The sequence below is a fragment of the Vidua chalybeata genome, chromosome 3, assembly GCF_026979565.1.
Source record: "Vidua chalybeata isolate OUT-0048 chromosome 3, bVidCha1 merged haplotype, whole genome shotgun sequence".
NCBI classification, from domain to species: domain Eukaryota; kingdom Metazoa; phylum Chordata; class Aves; order Passeriformes; family Viduidae; genus Vidua; species Vidua chalybeata.
Genome location: NC_071532.1, coordinates 45,118,922 through 45,131,054, shown reverse-complemented (window position 1 = coordinate 45,131,054; position 12,133 = coordinate 45,118,922). Strand labels below are relative to the sequence as shown.

The window sequence follows — 12,133 nt, the reverse complement described above, 5'->3', positions numbered from 1 at the left end:
ATGCAACTGTTGTAGAGTTAAGGGGAGTTGAACTTTGGGGCAGGCTGTTTAGTTTTTTATGGGTAGTTTGTTTCTTTTACAAACAACTACACTCCTCTGTGTTCCAACAGCATCAAAGAAGCCAGTGGAAGTCACCATTTTTACCCTGAAAGTCTTGGTAATTCTCCCTTGAAACAAAATCAAGCATTATATGTCAAATATGTAGTGACAATTCCGATATTTATGTAGACTCAATATTCAATCCAAATTTGGTTATCCAGTTTAGTGAAATATGAAAAAATATTAATAGTTAAACAATGAACATTTAATTAGATGAAAACACTGCCATTCAGTGAAATATGTAATTATACTTGTAAGATTAAATGGTAGAAACCTTAAATAAGTTCTTTATAAAAGATAAAATGCAAAAGAAAAATATTTTTAAGAGAAAGGACAAAAAAGCATTCACTGCAAACATTTTTACAGTCACAAAAAAAGAAACGCCAGCACTAATAATTTAAAAGTCAGAAAATCCAAATGTGGAAATTAGCTAATTAGTAACATCTTCACAAACAATTATAAATCACTCTATACTTTCCCAAAAGAAATAGCCTCGGCCTACGCAAGCAGATTTCTGAAAACAGTAAAAACAAAGAAGTTAGGTCTGCATGGAAAGCAAATACAAAGAATGGACTGATCATTGCCAGTGCAATACAGAAACATTTGGGGTATGTATATATAGAGAACAGAGTATTTGCATACAGAGAGCAAAGGATTACTCAAGACTATCATAAAAACAGATGCAGTGCTCATATATTCATTAAAGACACCAGATCTCCCATTTCAGAAACAAAAGCTTGTGAGCATTTATCTACAGAAGATAAGAAAAGCTGTGGGGCTCAATCTTAGATTAAACAAATAGATGCAAGGCAGTCATAAAAAAAAGCAGAAAACTTGTCAACAAATTGTTTAAGTCTGATCAGAAGTACTGATCTTAAATGTCGATCTGGTATTACAATGAGAATCCATCCTGTTCTGTACTACTGCTGGATCATCTCAGTCAACTTTGATAAAAACCCAGGTAGAAGAGGAAACCTTTCCCTCCCTCCCCCCCACCCATATTTCTAGCTTTTCTCTAGTCTTCTTTCCTCAGAGCAAACCTATATCCTTTCAAATCAGCACCAATTCTCCTCTCTTGCTCTCTCTCATAAGCAAATCGTGGTTGACAAGGATTTACTTCCAAATTTCTATCACTTTTTGCTTGCTCCACACATATTCAGCAACAGGTAAAAATTAGTGACTCCTCCTCATTCTCTTCTACCAAACTGTGTAAGGCTGTTGAACTTGCAGCAAATCCATATCAAGGCTGGCAAATTATATGAAGAAGAGTTGTTTGATGCAGCAGACAGGACATGGATATTCACATCGACACACCTTCTGCAGAGTGTGTATACGAGTACATTCACATATCTCTCAGGTTCCTATTGACTGAACCAATGACTTCCTGACAGTGAGGAAACTTCTTGACATTGGATCTGAACACTTTCTGAGTGAAACTAACTAATCTAATGAGAATTCAAGAGAACCTTGAATTTTCAAACGTTCTTTGAAAAGGAAAAAAAAATTAGTAAAATTTATAAGAAGATAGTTTGTAGCCTATGGTGTGCAACCAGTTGTGCTCATTTCTGCCATTAGGAACACCTTCCAAGTTAATGTCCTGTTTTTTCACTACATTTTAAAAAGGAAAAAACATAATGAATCTAAAGTGCATAATAATTCAAAGAGAAAAGTCACAAAAATAACTATCAACTAGTTTTTGACCTGTAAGATGTATCCACATAGGAGATTTTTTAACTTCATATTTTAAAGAATATGGAAAGGACACAAAATAAAAACCAAAATTACTTAAATAAAAGTTACTGTAGTCCAGGCCACATGGGAAGCTCATATATTATTGCAAAAAGCATTAAATAATTCAATAGAGCTTTTTGCCAGATTCTGAAGTGATTTAAAGTTTTGGACAGAACTTTTTCAGACAAAATGATTCCTCCACCCTGATTCTGCTGTTTCTTGAATGCAGCAAAGAATATATGAGTTTTCCAGATTGGCCAAACAAATTGTTGGAGCTGCTGCAAATGCACTGCAAGATAGATATTACCATGATATTGGACAAGAAAACACGGGATTAAGCATGTAAACAGTAGCTATCAGAAGAAAGAAAAAAGAATATAACATTAAATATAGCAGGTGAAAGTACAAACAAAAGGGTGAATATTTAGATTAAGAAGCAATGGAATTGGTAAAATGTGTCTAACCTGTTCTAGGTGAAATAGCACATTAGCTATATCAAGGACCCTTTCCACAGTCTTCTCTGGATCTGAGGAATCTTCCGTCCTGTTTGGCAAATCTTTGTAAAGTGCCATCTGCCATCTAATGGCGGGATCCTCAAGCTGCAGGAGAAAGACTTCACATGTCACCAAGGCAAAATGTTCCAAACAGTTTAACTAGTAGAGAAACAGCTTCAAAGGCAAACTGAAACACTTTATATGGCTAACCTACAGCTTTACATAACCCATCCAGCATCCATTACACTGTGAGAACAGACATAGTGTTTTTTAAGAGCTTCCAGAAAACGAAGTGTTTTGGGTTGGAAGGCAACTTTAAGGCTATCTTATTCCAACCCTTTTGCCATACACAAGGACACCTTCCATGAGACCAGATTTCTCAAAGTCATGTCCAACTTGGCCTTGAATGCTTCCAGAGATGATGCATCCACAGTTTCTATGGGCAACCTGTCCCACAGAACTAAAACACTAATAATCATACAAATAGCAAAAAATCGTTCATCAACAAATAGCAATGGCACCAGCAATGAATATAATATTTGAGGAAAAGTAATGAATATGAGGTACACAGACATAACTTAGTACACTGCCTTTCCCATTATTAAATGAAACAACATAAAAAGTGTTGCTCTATTAGTTGGGATTACTTAGTTTTCAGTCATGGAAATTAGTAGGTATTGTTACTATTTATTTTAATTTTTTTTTAATCATTAGAAAATTCTAATTTTACTGATCATTAGCTAAAAAATTAGAAGTTAATTTGGAAAAATGAAATCCAGATGCATTTGCTTATCAGCCTACAAATTATACAGAACTGTAAGAAGCAAAAGGGTTTTTATCAAGTTTTTCTCTTTACATTTCGTTTTTTCTACTTCATTAATCTGTTATTTGTTGATGTGCTTACCACAGTTATTCTCTGTTTTACAATTGGTGATTTCTTTTTGGTTTGTTTTGTCTCCTCACTCCTTCTGCTAATCAAGACCAATGCAACACACTTTGCAACCATTTACTGCACCAATGACAGTGATGACCCGTTTCACTGAGAACTGTGGCCAGTGATCATTCCTGATTCTGCAGTTACTGTTGAAGACACATTGGCCCAGATGGCTAGAGAACTTGGGTGGCTAAACCCTACAGGTTTCCATAGAGCTTGAACTCAACACTTAGTTGTCTAAAACTTCTTTGTGGATCCAGATTTCAATTTGTGCCTAAGATGAGACAATAACACTAATTCACCTCCCCAAAACATATCATGATACACGGTTTACTCAAGTTCCAGGAATGATTAAAAACTTACACAGTCGTTCATTAATAGCTTATTATAACCTAGAAAGCCACATTTTGCAGGCATTTCTTCCACCTTTTGGCTTTTCCATTTCTTAACAGTCACATCCACAGTCTTTGTGTGAGCATTTAACTGGATCATCATGAATGGATAGTCCACAAAAGACTTTTTAATCACAAGTGGAGATGTCTTTTGATCTGAGGACTCCTCACACTCTATCAAGGTACAGCGTTTTTGTATAGGTAGATTTCTAAGGGTATGAGTAGCTGGCATTTCAAGGTGTGAATTAGAATGGCTGGAAGAAGATTTTGGTGACTTGAGCTTCATCCATGTCAAAATGAATGCAAGTTTCATCATCAATTTCTTGAAATAAAAGGCTTGGTACTGAGTAACAGCATGCAGGCATGCAGGGAAAGGAAAGACAGAAACAGGGTGAACACAAATGTAGACAAAGGTAGACAAACGCATGAAATAGACGCCATAACATTAATAGCTAAAGATTCAGAAGGATGATTCTCTAACAGTGTAGTACACTAAAAATGAATCTAGATAAATTGCATTTTAACTCTAATGTAAATAACAGAGTGTTAGGTGTCTGTGAAAAGAAGTGGTTAAAAGAAAACTCCATTTAAAGAAAGATTATTGTTATGGTTGGAAGCAAACCAGCCTTTTAAGAAGCAGTATTTTTCCTATATTTTGAAAGCCACTTTACACACACCACTATAACTAAGTTACATATTAATTCATAGTAGAAAATAATAATGTCAATTTGTAAGACCATTTGTCCCTCATTCCCATTATATCTGATTCAATTAGATGACAAAAATGTAGTCTATGCATGATGGCATCATTTTTTGTAACAAGAAACATCATACTTGACTGTATAGTGACTGAATCCTAATGACATCAGAGAATTACGGAATAAATTATATTGTAATTTGTACATAACTACTGAATTTAACTTCAGACATTGTACTTTAAGTAACTAGCTACACATTTACATTTAGTGTTAGCTCTAGAATGTGTCACTGATAAATCACCATTTTGTCTGCAGTTACATACAGGTCTAAATCAGAGCTTTTAGACGTTATTAAAGCAATATGTAAACAGCTGTAAAATAAAGCTAACTACAATAGCAATTTAGTTTTGTTATCTATGTATTATGTAGTTCTTTTTCAGATTTTCATCTTCCACTGGCAATTCAGTTAAAAATAGGAAATTCTACAGTCACTGATGAAAAGTTTACAACTGGAAAATCCAACAGTGTAAATTTTGGATTAGCTAAAATTACCTTTGCCTTAATTATCACGGCACTGTGAAATTGCATCAATCTAAGAAATTTAAAAGCATTTTTATTCTCATTAAACAAAGAAGATGTATGTTGCTTAACAATAGCACTTTTAATTGAAGCATAGGAAGCTTCTGAAGAGAAAGCAAAGACCAAGGATTAGAACGTAACAGGACTTCCAGGCAACAAAGCAGAAACAGACAGAAATTTCTTAACAGCAGAACATATCACTGAAGAAACAAAACAGAAACTGAAGCAATTAAAACAGGAGGGTAAGTGCTAAATAGCAACATGAAATCCCAGGCAAGACTTGTAAATGCATGCCTCACAAAATTACAATGTACACATACTGAAAATGCCAGAATAGAAGTATGTATCACTGCCACTAAGAAAACACTATTGAAGTTTATACACAAAATCACCTCATGTTCAAAGGTTTTATGTTCATGGCATTCACATTTTTAAGTACTGCTGCTCATTAAGACCTTCAGAAACACTGCTTTCTTCCTAGTACTTTGCCCATGTGTTTTTTGCTTCTCAGTATATAACAATATGTGCTATATAAGGATAAGTATTTCAAGGCTTTAGGATTTAACCAAATCTTTTGCTTCCAGAGTAAACTTTTCTATGTGCAAACCCTATAATTTAAAACTACTGGATTAAACACTTTTGTTGTTAACATGGCAGAGACATATGGAAAATATGATGGAGGAAATTAATCTTCACATATTATTCAGGAAGAACCATCCCACTACCAGCTCATCAAAACAGAATTATTACTGCCATGCACTGATTGCAGTGGAATCTAGACTTCTGAATGATTCTTAAATAACAGTTCAGAAAAAAAAGCACCAGATTTTCAACTCATGCTTACTCTTTTGTGACCTTTTAATAAGCACAGAAAACAGCAGTTTAGTTTTCACCTGAGCTGAATAAAACATGGGGCAGGGGGAGGAGGTAGAGGACAATCCTAAGTAAAACAACATCCATAGGCACGATTCCATCTTTCTTCAATAGTGGGGACACATGCATAATTTTATTATACTTCCATATTCTGGCTTCTTTTTCTTTATTTGAAGCATTAATAAAACAGTTTCATTATGCTGGCCATTTCAAGACTTTTCCCCTAAAGCTATTCACCTGGCACTAACTGGAATTCAGTAACAGAAATCTGTACTTTTTCCCAAAATATCTTATTTTCCCAGGTCTGAAAAGCAGGAACCAAACTGAGAAAACTGGAGATTTCTCACTTTTCAGAGTACATCAAAATGGCAGCTTCCTTTTCATTTACACTTCAAGTCGATACTAAGTAACTTTGAGCATTTTGCAGACTTTATCTCAAATAATATTAGGTGGAGTTTAAACAGTGATAGAACTTCCTTCCATCTCCAATTTTGTATTAATGGTGTAAATGAAGAGAGATTTGACATATGCCATTGTATATAATGCACATACACTTATAAAAAACCTAACATTTAATAGTTAATATGAACAAATTACTTGAGAAAAGAGAATAAGGGGCTACAAGTTATCCTAATGAACCAAGGCAGGTTGTCATTATACAGCACCAACAAATGAATTCAAAGGAAGAAAAATTAAATTTAAAACTGCATATAGATTACCTTGCCCTGAAGGTGAAGATTACTGCGGATGACATCTCGTACTTCATCTTCAGTGTCTTTCTGCCAATAGATTACAAATCATATAAATTAGGAATAGAAGGTAATTAGGAAACGTTATGATTCATTTAAATATCAACCTTGGGCTTCATGAGATGATGAATGAAACTGACAATGTAAAAGACTGAGAAAAATCTCAGAGACAAACCTTTTCTTAACCAAGCTTACAGGCCCAAGTTCTAGATGGCATCATACATATCTGTTCAAACTAACACACTAAATGTGAGCCTGAATTAAAGTTGCTAACATACATATACCAAAAGTTTGACCAAATAAAACCAATAACATGAACAGAGCCTTCTATGATATGAGTTCTTTTTTTTCAGTTCAGGAGTCGAATGGTCATAAAACCCCCTGGAGTGTAGAAAGTGTAACAGCTTGAGAAAAGGAGTATATTCCAAATTAAAATAAAATTATTACACTGTGAGTATATACCCAAAAGAATCACTTTTGAAACAGTCTACCCCTACAGAAATTCTTTCATTCACATGAGAGTGATTAAAAGGAATTAGTCATGATATTGGACACAGAAGTTAGGAAACAGCTAGTTCTTAATTTTATGAGAGTCACAGAATCAACTAGATTGGAAAAGACTTTAGAGATCAACTCCAACCAAATTCAATCTTCATAAAATATAACAAACACTATTTTGCATTAAAAATTCAGAGAAAGAAATAACTAGTTCAACTACTGAATGCTATCTCTATTCATATACTGATATATTCATATACTGATATATTCTGAAATACATTCATATTGATCATGAGTATGTTCAAATTGAAATGCTTTAAGCCATGAGGAAAACATGTAGATATACACCATAATCATCCACTGTGCCCTTATAAAACAGAATTATAATCTTGATTCTCTGTGTCATGCTGTAAGAATGAACACAGGATGAAATACTTAAAAATTAGATTAGTAAATATTTTTAACTTTTAGAAGTGCAAAAAGAGTACTTACCATGCTAAAACGATTTTTGGCCAGTGCAATTAGCTCTTGGTCTCCAGGAGCACAAATGTTTAGGCCTATTGGAAGCAATCTCTTCAGTGCTGCCACAATGAGAGAGGTCTGCATAGAGTAGCGGTCACCTTTTCGCTTCATCTTCTTCCTTTCCTGGTCAGAAACTGCTGCCTGCAAAATAAAGTAAAGATGAAAAAGAAACCAAATTCAATATTAAATAAAAGATTTGTACTAAAAACTTTGTACTTGTCTCTGGTTTGACAATTTCCTTATTACCTATACAGGTGTGACCTCATCCAATGGAACTGGCATTTTAACATTGCCAATATTCTGCAATGTGTTACTCAAATGACTGTGCTTTGCATCTCAACCCAGTGTTTTCAATAGACCTCCTCACCAGAAAAAAAGAAAACCAAAAGCAAATCCCCTCCCGTCCAAAAAAATAAAACAATAAAAGGTGCTTCTCTGGAATCTTCCTGACTCCTTCCCTTTGCAAAGAGAAAAATATGAATACGCTACCTTAGACATCTTAGATTTGGTGTCACTGATAAGGAAAGACATGTTGTTGATTTCATTTTGTACCACAAAGTTCTGCTCTTCCCTTTTGAAATTCTGGAAATATACAGATCTCAGTTAGAAGCATTTATATGAGTACTCAATTTAAACATACCTTAAATAAAAATACAAATTAAGTAGGAATCTGTCAAATCCACAACTTAAGACAAGACCAGTAAAAATTAATAGATAATCAACAATGTCCTCGAATTTCAGCTTCATTTACATTGCATAACTCAGGTAGTGTATGTCTGGGGATTTTCCCCATGTTACAGAGCAGGAAATGTTTCCCTAGCTATGAAAAAGACATAAAGATAAAAGATAAAAATCTTAGTCCTCTTCCAATTCAATATAAAAATATTGTCCAGGTTTTCCCTTACTAATAAATTATTAATTATTTTTTCCCCATTACAAACTTCCACTACATTCAGGTAAATAAGAAAATATTTAAATAAAAGATTGAAATTATGAATACACAGGTGATTTCATTATCTGGTATCTACCTACAGCATAATCACTTTTTGTGCACAGCGTTGCTTATAATAAATCTTACAGCCAAATTCAGGCACAAGTATTGAAGTCATAAGGTATCTTGTTCCCCAGACTTGAGACAATTAAATCTATAGCAAATAAAGAAATTTTACACAGACAACAGTCCATACAAAGATCTAATGCCTTAAAGTAATTTGTCTCTTTTGGATTTTTAATTATTTGTGCTCCAGTATTCACTGAATCATGTTTTGTTTAACAAGTATCAGTGCTTACTAGGTGTGATTCAAAAAGTCTATTGCATTAAAATAATTGAAAAGGAAAAAAAGGTAAGAATACAAAATGCAATGAGTTTAACATATTTTTAAAAATCCCAAGAAACAAACTCACAACAAACAAACTAGAATCTGTAAGAAAAATATCTTTAATCAATTTACTATTGTACAAAATACCTATCCAATTCTCTTATCTTCTCTGCCATTTCAAAAGTGTCAGAAATGTGAGTCATTAATATCTTCCCATCTGCAGTTTCACTTCTGTCATTAAATGTGACTTACAAATATAACCATTAAATAACTACCTATTAAGAAACCTCATTTAAAAAAAGTATTTACCAAGGAATTACTTACATGAGACTTTGACCAGTAAATGAAAACCTCAGCCACCATGCGGAACAACTCTTCTGCTTCAGGATTGGGCTCTTTCAGCCATTTTGCCCTAAAATTTGGTAAAAGGGTGAAAAAGAGGATAATCCTCATTGTCTTAATGCTTTGAAATCACTTTTCAACATTTTACAAGGATACAAGTCAATAAAATCAATAATATATGCTTTTAATCCTTTCTGGTAGCAGTGGCTTTTTCATGTCCTGTTTCAAAACCCATACAATCCTTTAATATTAACCCTAATTCTAATGCAATAGATCTGGATTGCAATTAGTTTTGTTTTCTTCTCAAAAAGACCCCAGCTCCTCCTAAAAGTCAGAAAGCATTAGCTTGAGCAACTGCAAGATTGTCAGACTGAGTAAAAGCCACTTTAATTCAGTGCTAGGCACATCAAGGGACAAGAGGCGGTATCAATAAAAAGGAAGATTTTATGAGATTCACTGACCTATTCCTCTCCACATACCTGTTATAGTCCACAAATCTAATCAACAAAGGGTAGAAGGCATAGAGGTCCCGTGCCAAAGTGGTGAACTCATCTAGGATGAGCAGTTCAGCCTCCGACATGTCACCTCTGCCTTCTGCTCTTAGATGTTCTTCATCCGATACAACCACTGCTGCCTTTTTCTTTAGTTTATCCATCAGTGGAAGGAAGTGTGTCTTTAAGAGCTCTGGCTTCGCTTTACTTATGATGGGCTGGGAAAACACTATTTAAGGCAATGAATATTATAATATATACCTGGCCACAAAATATAACTAAAATCTTTTACCTTTTCCCGCTTTCTTAAATCTTACTTCTAGGCTACAGAGCGAAATCCTGCCCCCATTGAAATCAGCAGAAGTTTTGCCAAGAATTAAATGTGGTCAGGATTTCCCAAAGTCAATTCACTTTGTCTGAGGGCAGAAATTGCAACTTCATAGACTAAGGCTGCAAGATCATAAAACTTCAAACACTTCTTTACTGGAATTCTGTCAGCATGGTATTTGTCTGCATAGTTTTATTGAGCAACGCCAAAGTTATTTAATGGTATGGATGGATACACATATAGCTACATAGTGCATGCACAAGTTTTCTCAGCTGCTAGCTCCTGCTTTGAACCTTGCTTGAGTGAAGGGGAGCTGGAAAGCATGCTCCGGTTATTTGAAAACCCATGGAAACATCTTGCCTCTATTTCTTCAATACATTAAGAAGTCTTGTATGTAGACAAAAATGGGAGTGATTCAACTGGTTCATTTCAGACTTGTCAGCACAAGCTTTTTGAAAATTTACTCATAACAACAGTTATGTAAATTAGCACTTCAACTAGGCCCATTGGTGCTAAAACATTTGTAACACACTGATTAAATTACACAGAATTTTAGGCAGTTGCTACCTATTCTTAGAATGCACTACATTACTAACTCTCAAAACACTAGGAATTCTGAATGCTACCATGAATGAAATTACTACTACAATAAATACTGAAAAGTCGTAAGAAAGTCAAATTAAAAAATTGAATCCACACCACTGAAGTGCCTTTTCCTCAGAGATTGCAATACTGAGAATTAGAGTGTTTTTAAATTAATTTCAAGTTGTTCAGAAGATGAAGTCAATGTAACTATTACTAAAATGACATGAGAATTTCGACATTTCAATGTAATGGATATGTTAGATATACACCTTCAAACCCAAGTTTTAAAGATCCAGCACTAATATGGAATAGCAAGGAACTGTATAATGCCTGCAAATGAAAATTTGCTATATAATGAAAATGGGGCTAAATTACTATTGTCCTTGAATTTAATATACTGCAAAAGGTACATGTGCAGATTCTATGGAAAAAGAAATATTCTAATGTACTTCCTATATTATTTATAGACAGATTAAAATATACTGTTTACACTGTTTTTTCTTTATACTTGGTATTTCTGGTTCATTCAGATCTGCATTGTTTAAAAATGTAAAAATATGAGTGTTCTTCTATTCCAGCTTTAACAGGGTAAATACAAAGCGATTCAGAGTCTATGTGTGTACACATACATTCTGAATATACACACACATTTTCTTGTTTATTAATTTATTTTCACATCTTACCTGCTAATCTCTTCATCCAGGCTCCTTCATCAATACCAAGGTTGTTATAGATGATTTTCAATATGTTACCCAAGAGAGTGTTCATGTGCTCTGACGTCAAGGCTGTGCAGCACATTTCAGCCTTGTCAGGATTGTTCTCTGGCCCATGCTCCCACCAGTGTGACATGTAACTACACAGCATAGGCAGTATGACTTCCATGATATGTGGCATTTGTGTGTAACGAATACCAGATTCTGCCAGTTCCACTATTTCTTCCATTAGCTTCATCAAGGAAGGAATATTTGGGCAAACCTCTTCTACACTAGTTGGCAAATTGAGAACTGTTGGGAAAAAAATATCAAAAATCAATAAACTAGGTCACAAAAGGAACACAGCTTTTCAGCTGCTTTTCAATAAAACTTCTGTTTTCTGTTTACATTTTCACCCTTGTGATCCAAAGGAAACGTACCCAGCACAACAATAAAAACCACATCCTTTCATACTGTTGAGCAATAAACTGTTTATATGAACAGTTCTGTAATTAAAATTTCTATATGAAGGCTTCAACAATGTAAATATTGTGGAATGAATTCAGAGAAATCAGATGCACTTTTCTGTATACAAAATAAACCTTAAATTTCAAAATCCCTTCCAGTGTAAGTTTTGCAGTTGAGAAAACAAATTGATACAATGAAATATCTCTCAACAATACATCAGATGAGACCTGTAATTCTAATAGAACAGAGACCACTGCCTGTCCTAACAACTTGAGCAGATTTGAGAAACTGATTCTAGAGATGAATATGTGATTGTAAATGTTTAGTTTTGAATTCATT

General features: G+C 34.2%; 1 protein-coding gene across 1 annotated transcript in view; it reads right to left on the bottom strand.

The window, feature by feature from the left end:
- Positions 1 to 12,133, bottom strand: part of RYR2 (ryanodine receptor 2) — a 386,078-nt gene that overhangs the window by 60,270 nt on the left and 313,675 nt on the right. Inside the window, exons 68-75 of the mRNA XM_053937433.1 lie at positions 11,318 to 11,638; positions 9,710 to 9,950; positions 9,213 to 9,300; positions 8,059 to 8,151; positions 7,540 to 7,710; positions 6,520 to 6,579; positions 2,295 to 2,429; positions 574 to 613 (exon numbers count right to left, since the gene is read on the bottom strand). Of these exons, the coding sequence (XP_053793408.1) occupies positions 574 to 613; positions 2,295 to 2,429; positions 6,520 to 6,579; positions 7,540 to 7,710; positions 8,059 to 8,151; positions 9,213 to 9,300; positions 9,710 to 9,950; positions 11,318 to 11,638 (1,149 nt within the window). The remainder of the gene's footprint in view (positions 1 to 573; positions 614 to 2,294; positions 2,430 to 6,519; positions 6,580 to 7,539; positions 7,711 to 8,058; positions 8,152 to 9,212; positions 9,301 to 9,709; positions 9,951 to 11,317; positions 11,639 to 12,133) is intronic.